At 44.5% G+C, this 27,383-nt stretch overlaps 1 protein-coding gene across 1 annotated transcript in view; it reads left to right on the plus strand.

Annotated features, from left to right (window-relative positions):
- Window positions 1-27,383, plus strand: part of LOC116958620 (uncharacterized) — a 183,578-nt gene that overhangs the window by 125,763 nt on the left and 30,432 nt on the right. Inside the window, exons 39-47 of the mRNA XM_076057213.1 lie at window positions 4,704-4,978; window positions 6,000-6,142; window positions 8,962-9,071; window positions 15,374-15,481; window positions 17,356-17,520; window positions 18,991-19,136; window positions 22,580-22,716; window positions 23,752-23,943; window positions 25,796-25,973. Coding sequence (XP_075913328.1) covers window positions 4,704-4,978; window positions 6,000-6,142; window positions 8,962-9,071; window positions 15,374-15,481; window positions 17,356-17,520; window positions 18,991-19,136; window positions 22,580-22,716; window positions 23,752-23,943; window positions 25,796-25,973 — 1,454 coding nt within the window. The remainder of the gene's footprint in view (window positions 1-4,703; window positions 4,979-5,999; window positions 6,143-8,961; window positions 9,072-15,373; window positions 15,482-17,355; window positions 17,521-18,990; window positions 19,137-22,579; window positions 22,717-23,751; window positions 23,944-25,795; window positions 25,974-27,383) is intronic.

Genomic DNA, 27,383 nt, shown 5'->3' on the forward strand with positions numbered 1-27,383 from the left:
CACTCAGCTAATTGGTATTGCCCCATCTCCCTGTTGGATGCAATCACATGGCAATGCCATGATCTTCTGGAAAACAATCAAATGTATCGAAAAGGCATCTAACACAGATAATCTGCCCATTGCACTTAACCGAAATGGGGACGATTTTTCAGAGCCCCAAAAAATAGTCGACAATTTTAACCTTCATTTTTCTGAAGCTGGTGACCTTTTTGATAATGTATTGGGAGTCACCCCTGCTCATGCAATTTCCTACACCTCTGTCTAAACATTAAACGAATTTAGTTTCCAGCCTATCCAAGAAAGTAATGTACTGAAACAACTGTCCTACCTCAAAGGGTCCTCTCTACCGAAGCGGATAGTATTCCCGTCTTCACGCTGCTAACTGTTGGTCACCTATTGTACAAACCTATAGCCCATATTTTCAACCTGTCCATCAAAGAAGCATCAGTACCTCTAGAATGGAAACATTCCTATGTTCGTCTACTTCACAAAGGGGGTCCTAAAGATGATCCAAATAACTACCGACCTATCTCAATTTTGTCCCTATTGATGAAAATGTTTGAAAAATTATTGAGCTACCAAATTAGCAGTTTCCTGTCTGACAACAATCGATCACATCGAAAACAATCTGGGTTCCGAAAAAAATACAGCACCACATCTGCTGCATTAGACTCTCTGAATCACATTTGCAGTAGCCTTGATAATAAGCAGTACTCCGCCAGTCTTTTTCTTGACTTATCCAATAACTTTGGATCGCACATACCAGCATAGATAGAATGAAAAATAAGAGGTACACGGTCAGTAGAAATACATATGCAAGTCCTTTTTGAGCTGCCGTTTTGTATTTACAAGAGGTGGTCATTTTTTGAGCTGCCGTTTTGTATTTACAAGAGGTGGTCCTTTTTTGAGCTGCCGTTTTGTATATGTAAGATGTGCGTGTTTGAGCTGCCGCTCTCTCTAGCCCTTCCCCCCCTCCAACCGTATTTCCTATTTAAGCTTCTGTTCATCCCTCCGCCCCCCCCCCCCCTCTCTCTCTGCCTCCCTGTTCGTCTTTCCTCCCTTCTTACCTCTTGGTGGACTTGTATATGTATTTCTACTGACCGTGTACCTCGTATTTTTCATTCTATCTATGCTGGTATGTGCAATCCAAAGGTTGAACACGAAATTTAACACTCTTCTGAAATTCGTGGTCCGCCAGGAAGTGTCTAACTGTGTTGTTGGCCTGACTGGATGTGCTTCACATAATGTTTTTTTCAGGTTTGTTGAATTCTCGTCTCTCATCTTTTTGTTGTATTTACCTCCGTGATTTGTTCTTGACACCTGATGAAGATCGCTTGCGTTGTGACCGAAACGTCGTGATTGTTTTTGTTTTAATTTAATTTTATTGTATTTCTACATACGTGACTTTACCGAAAAAACCAATGAGTAATTTTATGCAGTCACGAAAGCTTTAATACTTTATTATCACACTTCTGCGGGGAAGTTACCGTTGTAATTATGTGTAAGATGTGCCCTTTTTGAGCTGCCGTTTTGTATTTACAAGAGGTGGTCATTTTTTTAGCTGCCGTTTTGTATTTACAAGAGGTGGTCCTTTTTTGAGCTGCCGTTTTGTATATGTAAAATGTGAGTGTTTGAGCTGCCGCTCTTTCTAGCCCCTCTCCCCCTCCAACCGTATTTCCTATTTAAGCTTCTGTTCATCCCTACCCCCTCCTCTCTCTGCCTCCCTGTCCGTCTTTCCTCCCTCCTTACCTCTTGGTGGACTTGTATATGTATTTCTACTGACCGTGTACCTCGTATTTTTCATTCTATCTATGCTGGTATGTGCAATCCAAAGGTTGAACACGAAATTTAACACTCTTCTGAAATTCGTGGTCCGCCAGGAAGTGTCTAACTGTGTTGTTGGCCTGACTGGATGTGCTTCACATAATGTTTTTTTCAGGTTTGTTGAATTCTCGTCTCTCATCTTTTTGTTGTATTTACCTCCTTGATTTGTTCTTGACCGTTGTAATTATGTGTAAGATGTGCCCTTTTTGAGCTGCCGTTTTGTATTTACAAGAGGTCGTCATTTTTTGAGCTGCCGTTTTGTATTTACAAGAGGTGGTCCTTTTTTGAGCTGCCGTTTTGTATGTGTAAGATGTGCGTGTTTGAGCTGCCGCTCTCTCTGGCCCCTCCCCCCCTCCAACCGTATTTCCTATTTAAGCTTCTGTTCATCCCTCCGCCCCCCTCCCCCCTCTCTCTGCCTCCCTGTCCGTCTTTCCTCCCTCCTTACCTCTTGATGGACTTGTATATGTATTTCTACTGACCGTGTACCTCGTATTTTTCATTCTATCTATGCTGGTATGTGCAATCCAAAGGTTGAACACGAAATTTAACACTCTTCTGAAATTCGTGGTCCGCCAGGAAGTATCTAACTGTGTTGTTGGCCTGACTGGATGTGCTTCACATAATGTTTTTTCAGGTTTGTTGAATTCTTGACTCTCATCTTTTTGTTGTATTTACCTCCGTGATTTGTTCTTGACACCTGATGAAGATCGCTTGCGTTGTGATCGAAATGTCGTGATTGTTTTTTGTTTTAATATAATTTTATTGTATTTCTACATACGTGACTTTACCGAAAAAAACAATGAGAAACTACAACATCAGCTGGTTGCTCTTAAACTAGTCCTGAATACCGCCTTAACCAAGGTGCTATGCTTCTCACCAGGACTAAAGCAGGAAGTTTTTTTTTTCCCCCCAATTATATTCCTTTAATAACAATCAAATAGAGCAAGTCAAGATTTATAAGTATCTTGGGGTAATCTGTTATTCAAAACTGAATTTTCAAGATCACATTGATTTATATTGCTAAAAAGACAAAATAAAAAAATAGTTTTCTGCATCGACACAAGCACTGCTTCCCCCCTATGTTCTGCTTGGAATTGATAAAAGCTACCATACTGCCTCTACTTGATTACTGTGACATTGTAGATAAATCAGCCCCCAGTACTATACTGAAGAAGCTTGACTCAATTTATCACTCGGCCTTAAGAATTGCATTGAACTGCCGATATAGGACCCCCCACTGCGATCTCTACATTGGGTCAAACTTAACTTCTCTTAATGATCGACAGCTTGTGCATCAGATCTTATTTTTTCACGATGTACATACAAACAAATCAGCAGACTACCTGCTGGATCTCCTCACTGTTTTGAATAACAAATGTGACCGAAGGTCTTCGCTCATTTACCAGCTTCACATTCCTTATTGCCGTACAAATATTGGAGGAAGGGCCTTTTCTATTGATGCCCCCAGGGTCTGGAATGCTATCGCCAATAAACTGCAACTTGAATCACTACCTCAGTTTTTTTTAAGCTTATTTATTTTGGTATAGCCCTGTGAGCCATTTGGATCTTGAATCTGGTGCACCCACAACAAACCAAAAAAACACGAACAAGAAAACATCTTAAAGTGACTGAGATCTTCACTCACAACTGCTCTAGAGGAGTTGTACACCCCTAGCTGCCACTGATATTCAGTGGCCTAAAATCAAATGTATTGTTCCGGATGACTGCTGCAAAGTATGATCTTGAGTTTTGATCTTTTAAGGTGTATTGAAATGCTTTTATTCTGCTACTGATACTCCTGCTGTTTTGGAGTGACTCATGCAGCCAGCGATGGCTGCAAAGTTTGGTCGTACATATTATGTATATCGTTTATTGTTAAATTTGAATCACAGTTCCTATGATCACTGTTACATTGTTTTTATAGCTTTATTTTGGTGATTTTGAAAAGTTTTGGTTCAGGGATGTTTGTTTGTTGTAGTAGAGAGTTAGCCTGATAACTGTAATTGTCTTCTGGTTGTCATTGTTTGACTTGCATCCTACTGGGATTTTTGCACACAGCGTTGAAATACGGTGTTTTTTTCTGGAAGACTTTGTTGTTTTTTCCTGGATTTTTCTGTTGCGTGTAGTCACTTAAGATGTTTCTCGTTCATGTTTTTGTTTGTTGCGGTTGCACCCGAGCCAAGTTCCACATGGCTCACAGGGTTATACTTAATAAATGAAACTGAAACTAAACTCCAGATATATTTCATCGAGGTCCTGAAGATATTCTGATCTCCAACGGCTCTGCACTCCCAGGTCTAGGTTGCACTCTTTTGGTGATTGGGCTTTTGTTAGCATGGCACCCAAGCTATGGAACGCCTTGCCACTTGAAACCAGGCAATCAGAGCCGGTAGATGTATTTAAGTCTGATTTGAAAACCCATCTCTTTAAGGTGGCATTCACTCTTTCTTTGGTCAGTAGCTCTGGTTCTCCTGGTTTTCACGTATTGGGATTCTAGGATGAAATGCGCATTATACATTGTATTTATTATTTTAACTCTCGTCATTATTCTTGACGGCTGCTTTAAGATGTTTCCACTAAAGCTGGTAATGTGTTCACGATTTTTTTTTTGCATTGTGAGCCAAGACAGTCCGTCATAAAAAAAAAATGCATTGTGTAAAATCTGCTGTGGTCGTTTGACCTTCGATACGGCCAAAGGGCCCAATTGAAAAATCTATGAATCATCGAAGCCATTTACCCACAGGGGAATCACTGTATCGAGATTGCGATAAAAAGGGTAGTGACAAAGTCATCGTAAGCAAAGTCAGACTTGTGACATTGAGATGTATTTTTATTTCATTCCATTTTTATACAATTTTATTATTGGTGTCGTTGTGCAGCTGTCAGTGACAAACACGGGCAAGGTCACAGCCGAGCAAGTAAGCATCACCTTACCCGGTGGAGACCTGCTCTACCTGGTGAGCTTCGCCAAGAACGGCTCCCGTCAGAGCGACGGCGCCCCGCCGCTCAGCCTGGCCCACGGCGAGCGGGCTGCCCTCGTGCTCTCCATCGCCGTGCCGGAGAGCCAGCCGCTGGGGGAGATCGCCGGGAGTTTTTACGTCGCTTCCACTGAGACGTCGACGACTGTGCCATTCACCATCGTCGTCTCCTCCGAGTACGTTATCTAGATACGGTAGAACCCCTCTTAACGAGCACCACTTTTAACAACTAATCGCTTAACTATGGGCCTACGTAGAGCCCAATGTGTTCCCTTACCGACCATTCCCCTGTTAAAAATGGGCTGTTGTAGGGACAGGAAATATTAACTAATGCATTGAATAACCATCATTATTTTAATAGTATGTGTTTGTAATGCATCTTTATGTATTAGTATAAATTTTAAAAATAAAAAGTACGTTTTTAGAGTAAAAAGGTAACTTTCGATGCTATCGGAACGAAGTCAGCCTTTAATATGTTTTTCCTATACTCGCTTAATGACCAAATATCTTAACGACCGGTTTCTTGGAACCAATTACCGTCGTTAATCGGAGGGGTTCTACTGTGTACATATATACACACGAATGTGTGCGTGTATCAGGGGACACAGGTGGTGCATCGGCTCAGTCATCTCAGTCAACCCGTGGCACCTCGGTTTGTCCCCGTAACCTCCTGCTAGTGGGCGTTCAACACTTCACTTGTCCTTAAAGTGCACATAGCCTGGCACAGGTGCCGTGGTGATGTCACGGTCACCTAGTGGCGAATGGTGGTTGTTGTATTCAGGAACAGGAGTGCAGTGGTTAGTGGACTGCGCTACAAACCCAGCGACCCGAGTTTGATTCCTGCTAACGACCACCACCAGTGATGATGATCTGAACCGGTCCTGGTGCAGTGTGTAAAATCATCGCCACTGAGGAGACAAAGGTAGCCGGGGGTAGTGCTGTGGCCACCCACCCCCTCGTGTGCCATGCTGGCCTTCATGGGTGCTACTTGCTAACAGCACTTGCCCCAATAGCCAGCTAAGCCTATATGGGGGATCTTTGCAGCAAGGAGCAACAGCGGCTTTTGGCCGGCCGTCTAACAAGGATGGGCAAGGCTTATCACACGGCGGGCCCCTTTCAGGTTTGTGCTGACTTCTGCATGACCGTGAAACCACCTCTTGATGCCCTTTTTCAACTCGGCTGTGGCGGTGTTTGCAGCCAGCTGCTATCTGTGGAGGTGACGGTGGAGGACGAGTACACCTACTTCGTCGCGGGCCACCCCCTCGTTTCCAACGCCGTAGTGCTGCTCAACAACCCTTCCCGTGGTGTGCGCCTCGCAAAGAGCACAGCGGAAGACAACGGTGGGTGCAGGTTTAATGCTCTTCTTGTTCTTCTTGTTGTATGGCGGCTGATGCAGTAGATGTAGAGCAACAACTACGATGTCACGTTCAGTGTGGTCAAGCCGCAGATTGCGGCATCAGGAGCATTAGCGGAGTGGTGTATCAACATTGCTGTGATGTCTCCTTCATATTTATGGATCGGGGCATATCATCGCTACACATTGTACTATGGTTTCTGCTCTGGGGTTGTGATTGGGGTGGTGATTAGGGTGGTGATTAGGGTGGTGATAGGGGTGGTAATAGGGGTTGTGAAAGGGTTAGTGATTGGGCTAGGGGTATTATCTTCTTATGTTTGGGCTCATGTAGATTTGAAAGGCAACAACTACAATTTCACATTCGGGTGGTCAAGCCACAGATGACCGTGTTAGGTACAGGTGCAGAGTAGTTGTATAAACATCGTTGTGATGTCTCCTTCGTATTTGTGGATCAGGACATTGGGTCATCACACGTTGTACGGTTTCTGTTCTGGATGACCACGGTTGCATGACTACTACCGGAGGGTTTTAAAATTTTCCATTTGTGCATCATCAGGTATCATCCGCATCTACTGCTGTTGCCATGGTTTTTACAGTTTAACGTTTAAATATATGGCACGGCGCGTGGTATGTACTATAACATAAATATCGCATAACCGGCTTTAATTGTATATGCCGAGACGAGGCTGAGCAGGTAGTGCATTTGCTACCCAATAAAATGAAAGTCCAGTGGCTGGCCTGGTTAACACCTCTGTATCATATTTTTTACTTGTAACACACAAAAAGTATAGTGGTATAGTGTCGTGTATAGTAATGTATCGTGTAGTGTAGTATGTAGTGTGTAGTGTAGTACGTCTGTATGTATGCATGTTGAACTTATTTCACGCCGTACATAACCAACCGCGCCCATCGGAGGTGCAGGGGAAGGACAACAAACTAAACACAAAAACGTAGTTCTAAAGAAATTAGTTTTGAATCTTGATTATTTAAAAGTGCACAGCTCCTTGGCCTGACCGCAGCAGGGGCTTGGAGTTGCTGAGGCTTTTACAGTGAGGGAAAAAAGTATTTGATTCCCTGCTGATTTTGTACGTTTGCCCACTGACAAAGAAATGATCAGTCTATAATTTTAATGGTAGGTTTATTTGAACAGTGAGAGACAGAATAACAACAAAAAAAATCCAGAAAAACGCATGTCAAAAATGTTATACATTGATTTGCATTTTAATGAGGGAAATAAGTATTTGACCCCCTCTCAATCAGATTTATGGCTCCCATGTGCCTTTTTTACAGGTAACGAGCTGAGATTAGGAGCACACTCTTAAAGGGAGTGCTCCTAATCTCAGCTTGATACCTGTATAAAAGACACCTGTCCACAAAAGCAATCAATCAATCAGATTCCAAACTCTCCACCATGGCCAAGACCAAAGAGCTCTCCAAGGATGTCAGGGACAAGATTGTAGACCTACACAAGGCTGGAATGGGCTACAAGACCATTGCCAAGCAGCTTGGTGAGAATGTGACAACAGTTGGTGCGATTATTCGCAAATGGAAGAAACACAAAAGAACTGTCAATCTCCCTCGGCCTGGGGCTCCATGCAAGATCTCACCTCATGGAGTTGCAATGATCATGAGAACGGTGAGGAATCAGCCCAGAACTACACAGGAGGATTTTGTCAATGATCTCAAGGCAGCTGGGACCATAGTCACCAAGAAAACAATTGGTAACACACTACGCCATGAAGGACTGAAATCCTGCAGCACCCCCAAGGTCCCCCTGCTCCAGAAAGCACATATACATGCCCGTCGGAAGTTTGTCAATGAACATCTGAATGATTCAAAGGCCAACTGGGTGAAAGTTTTGTAGTCAGATGAGACCAAAATGGAGCTCTTTGGCATCAACTCAACTCGCCGTGTTTGGAGGAAGAGGAATGCTGCCTATGACCCCAAGAACACTATCCCCACCGTCAAACATGGAGGTGGAAACATTATGCTTTGGGGGTGTTATTCTGCTAAGGGGACAGGACAACTTCACCACATCAAAGGGACGATGGACGGGGCCATGTACCGTCAAATCTTGAGTGAGAACCTCCTTCCCTCAGCCAGGGCATTAAACATGGGTCGTGGATGAGTATTCCAGCATGACAATGACCCAAAACACACGGTCAAGGCAACAAAGGAGTGGCTCAAGAAGAAGCACATTAAGGTCCTGGAGTGGCCTAGCCAGTCTCCAGACCTTAATCCCATAGACAATCTGTGGAGGGAGCTGAAGGTTCGAGTTGACAAACGTCAGCCTCGAAACCCTAATGACTTGGAGAAGATCTGCAAAGAGGAGTGGGACAAAATCCCTCCTGAGATGTGTGCAAACCTGGTGGCCATCTACAAGAAACGTCTGACCTCTGTGATTGCCAACAAGGGTTTTGCCACCAAGTACTAAGTCATGTTTTGCAGAGGGGTCAAATACTTATTTCCCTCATTAAAATGCAAATCAATTTATAACATTTTTGACATGCGTTTTTCTGGATTTGTTGTTGTTATTCTGTCTCTCACTGTTCAAATAAACCTACCATTAAAATTATAGACTGATCATTTCTTTGTCAGTGGGCAAACCTACAAAATCAGCAGGGGATCAAATACTTTTTTTCCCTCACTGTAAGTGTCCTGTAATTTATACTGATCCCATGATTGGTTGGTTGGGGCATGTGACACACGGTTGTCATGGCGCAGTAGTCCACATTGGAAAGTTGCATGCCCGATTTAATGAAGCACATTTGGCGGTTTATGACGGACGTTTTTTTTTGTCCCCAGGGACGGTGACCTTCTCTAACGTGACGGAGGACCGGTACGACGTGTACGTGGAGGCTCCACGTCACATCCCCTACTCCGGGGTCGCAGTGTTCTCCAACCACAACTCGCAAGTACTGTCATAGACTCGCATCGTCGCTCGCCCGCTCGCATAGTCGCTCACCCGCTGACATATTGTAGTCACCCTGCACACTCAACCATCCTCTAATTAGCACAGTTGGCTACGTATGGCGCGAAAGTAGTTCAACATGACCGAGGCAACAGACCACTTACCTGACATAGCGTATGTGCAAACGAACAGTCAGGATGTCAATCAAGGCCTCTGATTGGTGCAGGGAGGCCTCAAAGACGATTGGGTTAGGATACGAGAACCAGAGGAATTGGATGAGAAATGCCATCGTAAAAGCCTGGGAAACGAGGGTTGACTGTAGGGGAGACAGTTCACAGCCATTGGAGAAGGGGGACAGGGATTGGCTGAGGGAAATGGGATGAGCGAAGCTTCCAGAAAGGGGGGCTCAGAGGATGTAAAAGGGGATAGCATGAGGGGAGGGGACGGTTGAATTAAAGATAAAATTCGAACATCAAGAACTAAAGCCCTAGCCTAGGAATAGCATTGTGTCCAAAATAAAGGCTCTTAGTGAAGCAAGAACGTGTGTCGCCATCACTACACGTACACAATATTGGGTGACTCCCACCTGACCGATGGCCGCACCCACTGAGCTAATAAGGTAGTCACTACGCCACTAATAAGTTGCAAATATTCTTATTTACAGTGGTAAATCGGTTTACGATTCCATAAATTAACAATATTTTGATTCACGATTTGCCTCTCGTCGTGGTCCCCATTGTTTCTATTAACTATAAATTTACGATATCATGCGGGGGCCGCCAATTTCGGCCAATCGGAGCACTCCTTAATTGGGAATCAGCAGACATCAGCCAATCAACGACCACCCCTTTAATGAGCGTTTTGAGAGCAACTGGCTGCTAGCTTCTCCATGCTTGCTGGTGCATTGGTTATCGAAACAGCTCTCTTGAATACTTAAGCCATGCATCTTCTTAGCCTAAGGTAAGACTTTTTGTTTTATGTTCCATTGATCCACCTTTTTACACTCTATTTAGTCATTATCCATGTTTCTATTAACGCTTGAATGTGTTCTTATAACGCTTATTACATTTCCGTATTTAAATATTACAATACTGTGTTTTTTAGGGTGATAAAGGTCAACTTTCGATTGTCTTAGAACAGATGAAGCCCTTGAACGTACATTTCCTCTATTCGATTAACGATTATTTCAATTAACACATTTTTTTGTGGAACCAATTATTGCTGTTAGCCAAGTGGACCAGTGTATTTTTAGAGCATGTTTTGTTTGCAAGCTCACCACAAGCACGGTGTGGTTAATGCTGACTTGATTCCATGTGTAGTGACTGACTCAGAGACACTAAGAGTAGGAGGCACTCTGTTTATTAACACGACCTTAACAGTTAACACTTGGTAACTACGGTTCCCAGTCAGGACAGCTGGTAGACTGCCTGACTGGCGACGCCGAGATGGTGAAGACGGAGATGATGGTGAAGGCTCAAGCAGCACGACGGGGACCCCACTCCAAACGACAGCCCCGAGGTCCCCTCCCGGGGCCCCTCTTATACTGTCATAGTGGCCTGGCTCCGCCCCCGGTCATGCCCCCTTCTTGAATCTTCTAGCGGGTTCTCGATGTGCGCCTTCCGTAACCTTTCCCCTACATCCCTCTCTGGTCTATCACGTGACCTACTGTCAGTCAGGGCTGCTGTAATCTGCAGATCCCCTTCCCTACCAGCAGCCAGCGCTATGCTGCTACGTGACCGATTCTATGTCACTACACATGCAAAAGGTATCTATTTGGTGTTTGAACATCTTAACACCTCCTGTTTTATTGCCAGAAAGGGTAAAAACTTAATTCTTATTTTTCATACTTTGATACTGGCAACAAGGTGCCATCATGATATAGCTGTTCACCCTGAGCTATACATGTGCATTGGCATTGTAATGTTCACCTTTTGGCATTCTCTGGTCTGATGCTGCTGAGACTAGGCCATAAAGAAGGCTGCTGTCTCTCGTGAATGTCAATCAGTTCCAAAGACAATGCATATATTATTGGACCATGTGTAGTGACATCACGGATGTCACTGTGTGGTGCCGGCCCTAGAGGGGCATGGCATGCGATGTACTCATATCGTGGACATCAAGTATGTGGCAACATCGTGAATGTCACTGAGTCATGCCGGCTCTAGCGAGGCACGGCGTGCGATGCACTGGCATTACAGACACCCCGTAGGTGGGTGTCGTACCAGCCCTAGAGGCGGCTTGGGTATTGCTAGAATAGCGCATAGGCACCACGCGTGGCGTGCTGTGCTGACTGCTACTGGAGGGAGTGGAAGAATGTCAGCCAGGGGAAAGGTTACCCTAGGCCATGACACTCTGGTTGACCCTGGAAGTCTCGTGACAGTAAGGTCTACACAGGGCCCCAGGTGGGGGCCAGGGGGTGGTCACGTGTCAGGGGTAAAGACTCGACGGGAAGGGTCGAGAGAGCTAGAACTCTCTCGTAGGTGGGCGTGGCCCAGGGCGGGGCCGGCCACAGGCCCGGGAGTATATAAGCCGGGTCCGCACAGGGACCGGGGTTTAGCGTCGCTCCGGTCATATGAAGATCTACGTTCTACATCCGGGAAGAAGTCACCAACAGGTGGACGAGGACTCCAGCTAGGGTCCCATCCATTGTATATACTCATAGTAACAAGCGTAGATAGCCTGGTGGTCCACCACCATGGGTTATCTAGTAAAGGTGCAGTAACCCCTTTGTGTTATGTGTTGATTTCGAATAAATGTGTTGCCTCCAAGAAGTACATATGTGACTCAGCTGAATCCACTACACATGTTTTGTTTGCATGTTCACCACAAGTAAGTGTGATTAATGCAGACTTGATTCCTTGCAAAAGGTATCTCTTTAGTGTTTGAACATCTTAACACCTTTTTTATTGCCAGAAATGGTATAAACCTTTCTTATTTTTTATACTTTGATACTGGCAAAAAAGGTATCCTATGATAGAGAGGGGGGTGGAGCTTTTGGTCATAGGTCCCGGAGAAGAGAAAAAGATTTTCAATCCTGGACTTGGACAGGTGCAGGGAGTTGGCAGCACATATAGTCTGGAGGAAGGGAGTTCTAAAACATTGGGGGCAGTAGAAGGAGGATGAAGCTGATGTCCCACAATAAATGATCCTAATGTGTGTTAAAAGGGCTTGCCGCACATTACTTACTGGAACCAATACATATATTCGTAATAAAGGTTTTTGGGTCAGATCGCGTAAGTATCAATGTGTCATAACCCGCCACCCCTCGACACAGCCAACCGGTAAGGTTTGTCACCTAAACAAAACGTGCCAGTTAGTTACATAAGTCTGCCTCAGCAGCAGACTATGCTTTCCCACCTGATGATTGACGCTTGTGTTGCGCCCGAAACGTCGTGATTTATTTTATTTTATACCTACGTGACTTTCCTGAAAGAACCAAAGAATTATAAAAATATATATATATTTAAAGCTTTACTGACTGCAGGGATTCATATTCTTGGTCCTTTTGGTAAAGTCACGTAGAAGGGAAACAATAAAATAATAAAAAAACAATAAAATTGTTTTATATTTTTATTATTTTATTGTTATAAAATGTGTTTTTAAAAATTAAATTGTAAAAGATTTTCATTTTTAAATGTTTTGCAATTTTCAATGTTATTGAAAAAAATATATATCATATATGAATAATGTTGCGAGAATCTCTTACACATCAGTCATGGGTGCAATACATGTATTTTTAGAGGATGGTACAGAGGAGAAAAGCGAGCCATGAAGTTCGCTATATCAAGAATTTGGCTGGAACCCACTGACTACTCGAGCAACTGTTACTTCTGCATGGTGGACCGTTCCAAACGTGGGACTGGCAAGAATGCGCCTGATATCACGTATCCGGAACTTCCTTCATCCATCACGCCGGTGCCACACTGCCATGAGCTCCCCGTTCCCACTCATCCGGAGAGAGCACAGCCTTCTTTAGAAGAGAGCAGCAAGTCGGAGAGCGAGGAAGATGACAATTTCAGAGGTGGAGCTAAGGAGAGAAACCCATACTACCCCAACCAAAAAGACCTCAACGACTTGATCAGAGATCTTGGTCTCACCAAGTCCAATGCCGAGCTTTTGACGTCTAGGCTCAAGCAGTGGAACTTGTTGGATGAAAGTGTGCAAGTCGCAGATCAGAGGAAGCGTCACCAACATTTTTGCAGCTTCTTCACCAGTCAAGATGGGCTCTGCTTCTGTCACAATATGACCAGTCTATTCGAGGCAATCGGAATCGCCTGTAACTATAATGAGTGGCGCCTCTTCATTGACAGCTCATCCAGAGCCTGAAAGCCATCCTGATCCATAATGGTAACAAGTGCAGTGGATTCAACTAAGTCGCAGACGTACTTCTTGGAGGCAACACATTTATTAACACCAACATAAAACACAAAGGGGTTAATGCCCCTTTACCAGATAACCTATGGTGGTGGACCACCAGGCTAACTACGCTAGTTACTGGGAGTATCTACAATGGACATGACCCTAGCTTGGGTCCTCGTCCACGTGTTGGTGATTTCTTCTCGGACGTAGAACGTAGATCGTAGATCTTCAGATGTCGACAGCAATGCTGAACACCGGTCCCTGCACGGACCCGGTTTATATCCTGCTGGGTCGTGGCTGGCCCCGCCCTTGGCCACGACTACCTTTGATAAACCTCTTGTCGTTTCTCGACCCTTCCCGTAGGATCTCACCCTGACACGTGACCATCCCCAAGCCCCCACCTGGGGCCCCTGTGTAGATCTTACTGGTCACGTGCCTTGCAGGGTCAACCAGAGTGCCATGGCCTAGGGTAACCTCATCCCATGGCTGACACTCTCACACCATGCGTGGCGTGCAGGAGTCAGCACTGCACGCCACGCATGGTGCCACTGCGCTATCCCAGCGCTCACCGAGCCCCCTCTAGGGCCGGTACGACACCCACCTACGGGGTGTCCACGATGACAATGCATCGCACGCCGTGCTCGCTAGAGCCAACATTACACAGCGACTTATGCCGCTACATATGTGATGTCCGCGATGTGAGTACATTGCACGCTGTGCCACTCTAGGGCCAGCACCACACATTGACATTCGCGATGTCACTACAGAAGTACCCGTCTCTTCCCCTGGCTCACTCAATGCACCTCAAAGAGGAGTACAACAGCATCAAGACCTTGCTGGACCGTCCAGCCTGGACGCCTTGAAGTATGATGAGTGTGGCTGGGAGGTCATCGGAAACTTCTAAATGGTGGCATTTCTGATGGGTTTCTAAGGCGGTTTCACCAAGTTTCCCTGCTATATTTGCCTTTGGGATAGAAGGGACACCAAGGCACACTACCACAGGCTGGACGGGCCACAGCTAACCGAGTTCTCTGTGGGAGGAACGACGTCAAGTGGGAGCCACTGGTGGACCCCCGGAAGGTGCTGATAACACGACTGCACGTCAAATTGGGCTTTTTGAAACAATTTGTCAGAGCTGTAGATAAGGATTCGGCAGCCTTAAAGTACCTTCAAGACTTTTTCCCTAAGCTGTCTGAGGCAAAGGTTAAAGCCAGTGTTTCCGTCGGACCACAGACGAAGATCCTGGAGTGCAATGAATTCCCCAAGAAGCTCACTAGTAAGGAAAAAGCAGCTTAGGACAGCTTTGTCGCAGTGGTTCGTGGTTTCCTGGGCAATCGCAAGGCCAAAACTATGTGGAGCTGATTGAGACTCTGGTGAAGAACTACGGCACAATGGGCTGTAGGATGTCCCTCAAAGTTCAAATCATCGATGCTTATCTTGATAAATTCATGGAGAACATGGGAGCGTAATCGGAGAAGCAAGGCGAGCACTTCCACCAGGATATACTGGACTTTGAACGCCACTACCAAGGACAGTATAACGGGAGATTTGTGAAAGTGATTTTCAGTATAATCGTAAATCTCGAAAAACTACTCACTTCTAAATCTTTTGTAGTCATTTTTGTATTATTTTGGTACAAATACATGCTAATGTTGAGTCATATGTTGTTGTTTTCTGACTTTATGTGAACGAAAAGACACAAATTCGCCCGTTTTCTTATTGAAAATAGGTACATTTCAAAATATCACTGTCCTGGTCACAAAGCAAAGTTTGTGAGGAATAATAGCCATTTTCCATACTTTTTGGGCATAAGCAATTATGAAAAAACACTAAATACCCAGGAACAAAAATTGTGTTACATAGTGTTATTATTATCAACATCGCCAGATATCCTGCCGTTAATGTTCTACTGCATCGTTTTTTGTGTTCGGTTTGTTTTCATTTCAGCTCACCATTTTCCTTCAGCGGATAGCGGTTGTGTACACTTGGAGTGTGCAAATGACGACGTTCAAAGACGAGTACGTCATCACGCTGGAAGCAGACTTCGAAACACACGTAAGCGAAGATGCTCAGAGATTGACCGCCGGATCATAAGTTAATTGTCGCTTGCCATTTTACACAATGGCAGTATGCCTTTGTATTGTATGGTTTTTTTTGGTGTGCGTGTGTGTGGAGAGTGGTAGTGTGATGTCTTACCGAATGTTAGCCGCACATTCGTATATGTCAGTGTGCATGCACACTTACAGGTCCTTCTGTCAGTCCACAGCTGCATGAGCGTCCACTAATCAAACTAAAACTAAACTTTTATTTCTCCAGGTAAAACCCCGCCACTGAGTTGCTACGTGGCTCTTTTTCAGAAGCAACCTGGCTATCACAAATGATAGCAGCTCAACGAAGTGGCTTATAATCGTGTGGAAATGTATAGCAGCTTCCAGATAATCTAAATGTATGTGTATTCTAAATGTGGAGGGAAAAACCTGTAGGACCCACGGAAAAATCCACGTGACCACGGGGAGAGAGACAAGCAAACTCCAAATATACAGCAGACATTAGGGTCGGGATCGAACCCACAACCTCCTCCATACCAGGCGAGGGAGTTAACATCTCCTAGTCACCGCGAGTCCCGAGCATTGATTTAGTTGGTCATGGTGCACATTCGTGAAGGTGGGCAGCATAGATGTTGGAGGCATATGAACATAGTACAATAATGCTAATAATAGGGTTTTTCCACTTTTTTCTGGTAACAAAACTGAAACCTTTTTTACAAGGATTCATGTCTGCATTAACCACAATACTTGCAGTCAAAATGCAAACAAAAATCACACTCTGATAATATATGCATTGTCCTTGAAACTGATTACTTTGATAGTGCATTGTCTTTGAGCTGTACGCCTTTTGGCGTCATCTGGTCTAGCACCAATTGAGACGAGGCTCATAAGAAAGCTGTCTGGTGTGGACCAATCAGTTTCAAGGACAATGCATATATTATCAGAGTGTTTTTTGTTTGCATTTTGACCGCAAGTATTGTGGTTAATGCACACATGATTTCTCGTAAAAAAGGTTTAAGTTTTGTTGCCAGAAAAAACGGGAAAACCCTATTATTATATTTTGGTACTGGCAAAGGAGGTCCAATGATACAATAATGCTATTATACTGATTCGCCTTCTGCTGCCCACATTTTAACGTAGTCAGTCTGGGGTGTAAATTCAGTCCGTTTGTTGTCCCTCCCTGACAACAGATTCAACCAAATGTTAAACCGTGCTTCGTTCCAATAAGGTATTTTTTCATAGGATAACAGTAGGGAGGGCAACTGTGGATAATTAAAAATCGCGAATAGTCCTAAAAATATTAATTTTCTGCGGATCTCTACCAAAGCCACGAATGTAGGTATAAATTATGTTTAAGTTCGGAAAGGATTTTGATGGTTACTCTTTCGATTTATAACGAATACTAACAATTGACCCATCGATGCGCGTGCTCTGTGATAATAACACTTTCCTGCTCCTGCCCAGCAGAAGATTCAGCACACTAAGTGGACAGCAGCAAAGCCACGCCAATCAATATCAATCGAACTCCTGTCCTGTAGAGGCGATCACATGGATTACGGATGAACCGGAGCAACATATTTGTTCGATTTAAGCACCGCGTGACTTGGAATAAGCATTTCCAAGAATAACAATGTGTAACTGTTTTAGAATAATTCATTTGGGCTCAAGGGAAAATCCATGAGTTATACATTTATGTCAAAATCTCAGTGTGCGCACAATTAATCGGTAAATCGGATAAACTGCACTCGGATAATCAAGAGACTACTGCACTTTATTACAATGAGCTACGGCTGAACAGAATTCTTGCATTGGCGTGATTTTTCCCTCCATGTTTGTGTTGCATTCGCTGCCACCGTTGCTGCTGCTGCCACCTTTCAACAGGTCCCGGAGCCCGTCGTGACGATAGAACCCCGCGAGGTGAAGCTGGACGACCTGCTGCTGGGCGTGATCGAACAGATTGTGTTCAACATCACAAATCATGGTCTCATCAGGGCGGACAACGTGCAGCTGATCCTTCCCAACCACCCCAGTCTTGTCTTTACCAAGGTCAGCGGAGTTTTTGCGACTAACTCAACCCAGCGATAGGTTACTGCGTATTGTCATATTAACATAATCTATAAATATAAGGGAAATTTGTGAATGTGTGTCTGTTCGAAATGTTTAACATACTTCCCAACATGCAACAAACTTGAAATTTGGCATGTGGGTAGCTTCCAGACTGTACACAATGCAAAACGTATAAAAATAGACTTTTGTATTTTGGGGTTGGGGGACGGGGACGCAATAATTGATATATTTTGCACGGCAGGTTAGTGATGACGTCACATCTGTGATGTCACCCGCATGCGGAAGCATTACGCAGTATGCCTGCTGACGTTACCCCCCCCCCACCCTCCGCGTAGGCCATGTATTAATCTAAGACAAGAATCCAAGTCTCGGGTGAAGCCGGGTAGTAAAGCTAGTCATACGTTAATGACTACTACTGCTTATTACTGCTTATTCTCAGATGAACGTTATCCATTAAACAGTAGAATCCCTCTTAATGACGGTAATTAGTTCCACTAAACCGGTCATTAAGTGATTTAGTCGTTAAGCGAATATAGGTAATCCCTGGGTTACGGAAGACCCAACTTACGGAAATCCGAATTTACGGAAATTCTCCAATAAATAATGTAAATAAAATCAATACTGTATGCGTAAATCTTTGCATTAGTTATGTAAGCGCACATAGTGCAGTGCGGTGAGGTTGCTGATGAATACAGCGGAGCGAGGCGTAAGGCGGGGCCGCATATTCCCCAAGGCGGTGGTGTCCTGGATAGAACTTTAAGTAACGCTGTTGCATTGTTACCATGAGTTTACTGTACCCGCCACATCGTCTCGTAACTTTCAGTGAAATATTACCCTTAATTGCATTGCAATAATGACTGGAAAGTGACCAAGTGCTTGCAAGGGTGCAAGCGTAAAGTGATTGATTTAGAGCATAAACGCCGCCTTCACCGAGCCCGATCTTCAATAGGATTTAAGGTTAATGGAATTTTTTGTATCGTTGCATAATTATTTTACTTTTTAACACGCAGGCTTTCGCGACCAATATTATTCATAATAAAGGTTTTTGGGTTAGATCGCGTTATTTATAAATGTGTCGTAACCCTCCGCCACCCGACACGGCCAATCAGCAAAAAAAGTGTCACGTTGACAAAAGACAAATAGTTCACTACTTTAGCCCACCGGTGTGTTGAAGAATGATTGGGTTAAATTATGACGTCACCTGCTGCTCTATTTAAGACCGGGAGCAGGTGGAGGGCTTCATTATTCTAGCGAATTGCCCGATAATGCTGAATGTATTTACCAGCGAAACGTCGTACTCAAACTGTAAATGTTGTGGATTCACTCTTCAACACACTGGTGGGCTAAAGTAGTGAATTATTTGTCTTTTGTCAACGTGACACTTTTTTTGCTGATTTGCCATTTATGTAACATACGACGTTATATGCGTGTTGCATTTTTATGTTGCAGATCATAGACACTATTGGGAATGTAGAAGCCATGACGTCGGTACTCATTCCAGTGAATGTTTCAACCACAACCAGAAGTAAAAGGGCAACGATGATCACGTGTTACTCTGCTCAAATGATCTACTACTACGAATGTGGTCAACTTCGGTAATGTATACCAATACACGGAGACCCCCCCCACACAAACACACACACAAGGAAAAAGATCGCCGGTATAGCCTTAACAGACTGTTGGGGCAAGTGTTGTTAGCGAGTGGCACGTATGGAGGACGGCACTGTGGCACACGAAGGGGGGGGGGGGTGGCCAATAACACGCCATTGTCTGCCCATTCGTAATGTTTACACACCACACCAGGTACTCATTTAAGGCTGCGTCGACCTACGCACACGTTCACACACATACACGCAGATGAGCACACACGCACAAGTAGTCACACACGTTGACCCAAGAACAACAAGCGCCATTTGCCACTAAGTGGCGGTGACGTCACCACGATGCTTGTGCTAGGCTATGTGCACGTTAAGGCCACGTGAAGTGTCGAACGCCCGCTGGCAGGAGGTCACGGGACAGACCCAGGTGCCATGGGTCGACTGACTAAGATGACTGGTTGTTGCACCACCTGTGCCCCCTACTGTGCCAACTTGCTATGTTTTAGCCACCCGGCACTCCGCTCGTCGTTGTCAGTGTCGCTCCTCTGCCCTCTTGTTGCTGGAGGGTGTCTGCCTCCAACTGCCCACTAGTGTCCTTCACGAGCCTCCTCCACAGAGTCCGATCTTGACACTGCTGGTACCAGTCATTCGCAAATCTACTCAGCACCACATCCTCTTGAACATCATCACTCCATCCCTTCTCGAGCCCTTGCTGCGTCGATTCAGCCCTCTCTATCCAACAGAACAAAAGCTGCTTAGGCATGCGGTGGCTGGGCATGCAGGCTACATAATCCAGGCAACGCAGCCTTGCCTGCCGGAAGAGCTCATCAATGGGACTTTGCCCAGATTTTGCAAGGATGTGTGAGCTCCTCACACAATCCAGCCTAGTTAACCCCAAGATTGAATGTAGGCAGGCCAGCCTAAATGTTTTAACCAGCAAAGATGTTCCATTAAGTGGGTCGACGTTTCGTCAGCATAGAGAAGGGAGGGCATGACCGTGGCTGAGAAGACCCGAAGCTTCGTGTGGAGCAACAGACCAGGTAGCCTCCACACAGCGTTACGCAGCTGACGAAAAAAAATATTCTGCTCGACTGATTTGGAGTGAGACCTCTGCTGTCAAACCAGTCATGACCACACTGCCCAGGTATTGAAAACTCTCCACTCTCTCCACAACTACCGCATCATCAATTGGGAGTTGTGGGGGTGGAGTGCCTGACGGCACAAAATACCCAGGCAGGTGCTTAGTTTTGGTGGGGCTGATGGTAAGGCCCAACCTCTTCGTGGCATGCTCCAGGTTCAGCAGCAGTGCCTCCCAGAGCCCCGAGACTCCGATAGCGTGAAAAACAACCCAGAGCCCAAGTCTACTAATGGTCTCATCGGCCTTGACCAGGTCAATAAAGCAGAGATGTAGGTCCTGTTACAATTCCCTACACCCCTGCTATAGCAGACGGACAGAAAATATGGCATCTATGCAGGACCACCCTTTCCTGAAACTACATTCGGGCTCCGCAAGCCTCTCCTCAGCATGCCTGGCAAGGCGATGTTGAATAATCCATGCCGGGATCTTTCCTGGCGCACTGAGGAGGGAGATGTCCCTGTAGTTGTTACAGTCTGTGTGGTCCCCTTTCTTATAGAGGCGGACCACCAGCGCATCTTTGCAATCCTGCAGAACCCGTCCAGTGGTCCAGACTGTTATTATGATGCCATGTAGGGCAGTCTCTGCACAAACGCTACTCTCCCTCAGACTTTAGCTAGGGAGATCATCTCTGGATCACCTTCTATACTTCCTCAACAGATGGCACTCAGCCAACCACTCACAGGGGGTGTCTATTTATTATTATATTTTAGGCACCGCATCCTCAGCAGGGTCATCCCCACTTTGCCCCATGATGTTTTCCAAGCTGAGGGATTTCCTCTCCCCAAATACCTCACACATAGACATACACACATAGACACACACAGGTAGACACACGTCGACATGAATTTGCAGTCCCCCAACTTACGAACAGGTTCCGTTCCTAGAACCCGTTCAATAGTTGAAAGGTTCGTAAGTCTAAACACAATAATACACTGCATTTAAATGCACATACAGTGTGTGTTATAAAATGTGTTTATGGCTCATCAAAAAAGGAAGGCGTTGTTAAACTCACGAATGAGAATAAATATTGTACATTTGCCGAACTAAATAGTTCCGCAGTTCGCAAGTCGGATGGTTAAAAAGTAACAAAAATATCTCATGGAAGCTCGTTCGTAAGTGCGGAAGTTTGTAAGTTGGGCGTTCGTAAGTCGGGGACCGCATGTATACTCGCACATTTGGACAAATTAGTGTGCGGATTTCGGCAACACCTCTTGATTTCCGTGTTCCCGATTTTAAAATAAGTAATAATCGTGGAGATCGTAAATTTTCTCCCAGCTACAATACATAGCAACTCATCCACCCGACCCACGCACCCACCCACTCGGGCCCACAGTGAGCTTTTGGTTCAGTGAGCTGCGAAGATCAAGCATGTGGGACGAGCCATGGAGTGAAACAGGTTGAGAAGGACTGCAGTGTGCACACACCACCACCACCACCAGAACGACTACACACGGGTGAGGTGACAGTCAGTTGGAGCCCGTGGCAGCTGTCTGGCACCAGAGCATTTTAAACACGGGAATTGTGATGTATTTCTAATGAATGGTAAGTATAGTAGCAGGTCTCATCTCTTGTTTGTTTATGTTCTTTCACATCAAAGAAACGTCGGGTCATTATTTCCCGGTGAAATGGGGATATAACAACATCGTTGACGTTTCGCCGTGATGTGTTCTTGTTGTAACCCCCCCCCCCACCCAAACATCCAGTACCTCTCGCAAGCCAACCCAGTGGCATACCTGTCAACCCATAAGGTTTACCCCGTATTCTTGTCCAGGGAAATATATATTTTAGGTTAATAAACGTTGAGATTTATAAGGGGCACGGGGTGACCAATAAGGTCTGAATTGGTCCGTGATGATGTATGTTGCACACACGAAATGAAGGACGTGGTCAGGTGCTCCAAATCGATTGCAAACACATTTATTGTGGTTAATCTGTAAGATGCAACAGCACGTGTGTCACACACAGCAATCTTTAACCGAGTTGCCATTAACCATGTGACTGGTGTACAAGTGCGGTTAATCAATATCCCTGCCAGCCCCCTTGAGGCCCAACTCCGTTATCGCATGCTGGTGTACACACGTGCATCGATGTACTGCACAGTTCATAAGGACTTTCAAAAAACCACACTTTACTCCCTTGCTGCACAAGGAAATAATTAAAAGAGTGGTCCATTCCTAATGTGCCACATGTATGCACTGATAAGGGGTTGACAGGTATGAATTGGGGTCACGACCCACGAGTTTGATAACCTCTGGTTTATTTGACCTGTGTTCTGTCTCTCTCTGTCTCTGTGTGTTCACAGTGAGCGCGTAGCTTTTGTTGCCTTCATCGCAGAAGCATCAGCATGCACTCTGTGGAGTGACACTGGAGATGTCTCAGTAGGCGTCTCAACAGGGGTGATCTCAGGAGGGGCTTATGCTGATTTTTATGGTCTAGGAGGTACATATGGCTTGTTTCTTTTTTTTACAATTCTAATGGGTGAAACAAGTTGGAAAGAAGAACAAAAACATGCCTCAGCGTGGGATCATGATAACGGCCGTTCAGCTTTCGTTCGTCCCTGGAAGTATTGACGTATTGAGTGAATTGTGATAATGTTGCACTATTTACAAGTCTCTCAGAGTTCCGCGAGGCTTAGGCTTTCGTCATCATGCGGGCACGGTGAATGATAACTGAACGCTTTCACACCCGTAATCGAATCCGGTAAAGCCCTGAAAAACAATGCCACTCGCAAAAACCCATGCTTTTTTGCAAGAACTACACTGAATAACAGCAAAAATAAATGCACAGTACAGCTCTTCAGAAGCTACCGATATTTTTTTTGCATCACACAAATGCCGAGTGCTTTTTGTATGCTTTTTTTGCGTGTTTCAAGTCAGGAAAACAGATCAAACGTTACACATATGCACATTTTTTTTTGGGTCAGTTATTACAGACGGATCAACATTCGGAATGTGTAACAGTTTTAACTGTCAGGATTTAGGATTGATTTGTCGAGCGGCAGAAACCCATTGGACAATATATGCGTAGCCAACCGTACTAATCGGAGGTGCTGTTGTTATAATCGCCGGCGAAACTTCGTGAACCGAAATTGTAAATGTTTGTCGCGGGTTTACTCTCCAACACACGTCCAGTTAGTGCTGAAGTGGGAACGAATTGGAACGTTCGGTTCACGTGACACAACATTACTGATTGCCTGCGTCTGGGTGGTAGTGGGTTTAATGACACAGTCACGTTAAACGCGATATAACCCAACAACAAAGACTTCATTATGGGTAATATTTGCTGTGCGAAAGCGTACTGTTTAAAAAAAAGGCCTCTCTAGTGCCCCCTGCAGTTGGAGATACTTCTTCCAGTCAGTGACGTGAGTTGAATGTGCACGTTCAATCTTTTTTTTATTTTTTTCGAGAATGGTTTGTAACAACAACAACAAAATATGCGTGCTCCTAAAACCTGCTTGTTTGCGTTTTTTCACAGGAGGCTCGACGAGCGTGTCAATGAACGCCTACGTGTCGACCCAAATACCCTGCTGTGCATTCGACTGGGGTTGTGAGAAAGCCCTGTACCAGTGCACAAAGAGCCTGTTCGGTTTAGCGACACATTTGAAAGCGGACAATAAAAACAGGAACAAACGGCAACTTCCTCAGAACTCCACCCAACATAACGCGGGTAAACTGATGGGGTTTTTCAGCGATGCCTTCAGTGCAAATGTTATTCCTTTGGGGTGGCCACCGCCACACTTCGTCGATGAACCTGGAGATTGACGGGCGGTCGGGTAATGGGAGAAACAGGGAATCCACCATCGGTTACCTTCACGTGCCCCTGGCAACCGGAAAGTCAGGACTCCAGTCGATCATCGATTATCCGGGCGGTCGGGTAATGGGAGAAACAGGGAATCCACCATCGGTTACCTTCACGTGCCCCTGGCAACCGGAAAGTCAGGACTCCAGTCGATCATCGATTATCCGGTGGCTTCGGGAGGGAGGGGGTGCCGTATTTTCAAAAACGGCGGATAATCACTAATCGTCATTTAAAATTGCTTATTTTTGCACATTCTTGCATGATGTTATGTTTGTAGGTTGATGGTTTATGGGGTTTTTAGTGTTTTTAAATTTGTTAACGCTATGAAATTGGCATGAACATAGAAATAGACAAAAATAAATATACTTTAAAAAGTGACTATTTACTGTACCGTACTTACTACGCCAATCTCAAAGACTCTGCGTCATGGAGTGATGAATGCACGTGCAGTATTTTCATCGTTCTAGTTGTATGTAGCGCATAATGTACTGCATATAATATTTAACAGTGAAATTAAGCACAGGTACTCTGTTTTTGTCAAGCACACGGTGCCGATTGCCAGAACGATATCAAAGACATTTCTACAACCCCACCGATCGTTAATAATTCTGGTCTACAAGAGTAACCAGTGAACAACAAACAAATGACGTCACGCGTGCAAAGCGTCCATTGAATTTTGTTTTCATTCGGTTGCGGTTCGAGCTACTTAGGATACCCCACAAAACGGACAGTTGGTTAGAATATTGATGTTCGTCATTCATTTGTTTCTCAGAACCGTGTTGGTTCAGGCAAGGTTGTGGTTATTACTCTGTTGAAATTAAATTCAACACGGGGGGGGAGTACTGTAGTAGCCATAAAAATATTGAGAATAACCACTGGGCTAGAGCTCTCCCTCTTCTGCCACAGTTGGCGTGAAGAAAGCCAAATACTAGGAAGTAAAACAATTGTTTATTGTGCACAGGTAAGGCCCACTACTGAGTTACTATGTAGCTCTGTCTCAGAAGCGACCTGACTATCACAAATGATAGCAGCTCAACCAACGTGGAGGGGAATAAGTAATATTTAAAAAATACTTTTTTTTTAAAGACACGATTTCATTAAATGTACCGTACGAGTAATGGCAGAACTCCACGACTCCAGGAAGTGGCCCCGAAGCTTGCCATAACGTAAGGGACTGTGGTGATTCAACGTGAGTTGAGCGTGGACAATTAGACCCAAGCCGAAACATAACATAAAAAAGATTGCTTAAAAATATATATTTTTTATTATAGAATGTAGTATTGTCATCAGTATGACATATGTATAACAAGTTTGCAGTCGATACGACATTGGGAAGTGGGTTAAAATTGAGTTACAAGATTTGAGGATACAACAACAAAAGACAGAGTTGAGGATACAACAAAAGACAGAGTTAAATAAAAGCGTGTAAATATAGACAAATGCATGGCTGCGCCTTTACAAACGTTTTGTTTACCCTGGCGCCTTTTGTTTACCGGACGCCTTTAATTTACCTGGCACCTTTTATTCACCTGGCACCTTTTGTTTACCTGGTGCCTTTTGTTTACCTGGCACTTTAAGGGAAAAGTCCCCAGGTCAGTAGAACCCGCGGTATATTTGTAAGTGGTGGTGCCTTCACGTTTTTAACCGCATTATTTTTCTGTGTTGCAAATGGAGTTAAAAAAATATGTGTTTTTCCTTTCCTCCCTCCTCCCTCCCTCAGTTGCAAAGAGGTCACTGTTGGGCAAAATATTGCCAGGCTTGGGATGTCTGCTCGACGTGGCATCGCTAGCGCAGAAGGACAAAATCACAGTTCAAGACTCAGTGGATGTGATTATCGGATGTTCGTGCGATCTCATCCCCATTCTCAAAGTGGGCTGCACGCTTTATGACATCGTCACGTAAGTGTGTCTGCCGTTTTTTTTTATATCGATTGCAATATTTAAACCAAACTGTTCTCTTTAAATTGCAGTTGATCGTCGATTATCCGGATTGCAACATTATCGGGCGGCTCCCGGGCCGATACGGCAAAACCGCTCCAAAGGCTGTTACCATTCTGGCGATCGGCATCGTTTGCATGAAAAAAAAAAGTTGCTACGCTTGATTTCAATATTAAATATTATAGACGGTGCATTATACACTACATACAACTTAAACAAGGAAAATACAGCACGTATTCATACATTTTCACGACAAATAACTTTGGTAATAAAAAAAACTGAAAATACACATATTGTGATCTGGAAAGAAGTGTGTGTAATTCGACATTCGCATCAGTGTGGCGATCATCAAACAAACACAATCATATTGTATTCTTTGGGTCTTTTGGTAAAGTCACGTAGATGGTTCAAAGAAAATACACAAAAAACTACGACGTTTCGATCACAACACAAGCGATCGTCATCAGGAGGAAAGAGGAGAAAAGCTGCTGAATGGAGACTGTTTTATAGGGTGTAGTCCTAGGGTCCTAAAGGAAGTGGGCAGGGATAGTAATGTTAATGTGATAAATTAGCATATTCTTAGCTCTTTCGGTAAAGTCACGTTGAAGGGAAACAATAAAATAATAAAATATATATAAAACAATAAAATTAGCATGTTAATGTAAGATCGGAGAGCGGCGTTCGCAACGAGTTCGCAGGTGGCTAATATTAATGTGAGAGAGTAGCATGTCAATGTAAGATCGCAGAGCCACTGGAATGCAGAGGTCGGCGTCCGTAGGTGGCCACGTTGGCACGAGAAATTAAACCTGCTAATGTGAAATCGGAGAGTCGAAGCCACGGGGATTTTTTTTTAAAATCAGGTGGCAGGAAGGAAACATCACAGCCAGTTATGACTTGAACTGGTTGATAACGTCCTTCCAATGATTGCTAAGTTTGTACCCATTTTCTCTGTTGAAATTGTGTCTATGTCTATATATATGGATGGCTTCATGAACGAATCTTTGTTGATAGCCAGTGGGTTTGCAAAGTACCTTCGTCTTAGAAAAAAATAAATTTCGTGTGAGCCCACCGCATTAAAACAATGATCAACCACGGCTGAGGAATTGGTCCAACAATGCTTCAGATCTGCCTTACATTCACAAACACGGTCTGAGACATGTCGCTTAGTTTCCCCAATGTAACTACTGCCACAGACACAGCTTAGTTTGTAGACACTGGGGTATTGCATGTCAGGGATCACATCCTTCACAGATGGGATCAGATCACGAATTTTATGGACTGTTAAATCGAACCTGGATCTTGTATTTGCTCATGATTTGGGAAATATTTTTGGTGACCCCTGCTATGTATGGCAAGGTGATGGTTTTCATT

The sequence above is a fragment of the Petromyzon marinus genome, chromosome 80, assembly GCF_048934315.1.
Source record: "Petromyzon marinus isolate PM22_M1 ecotype Great Lakes invasive population chromosome 80, UKy_Petmar_22M1.pri1.0, whole genome shotgun sequence".
Lineage (NCBI taxonomy): Eukaryota > Metazoa > Chordata > Hyperoartia > Petromyzontiformes > Petromyzontidae > Petromyzon > Petromyzon marinus.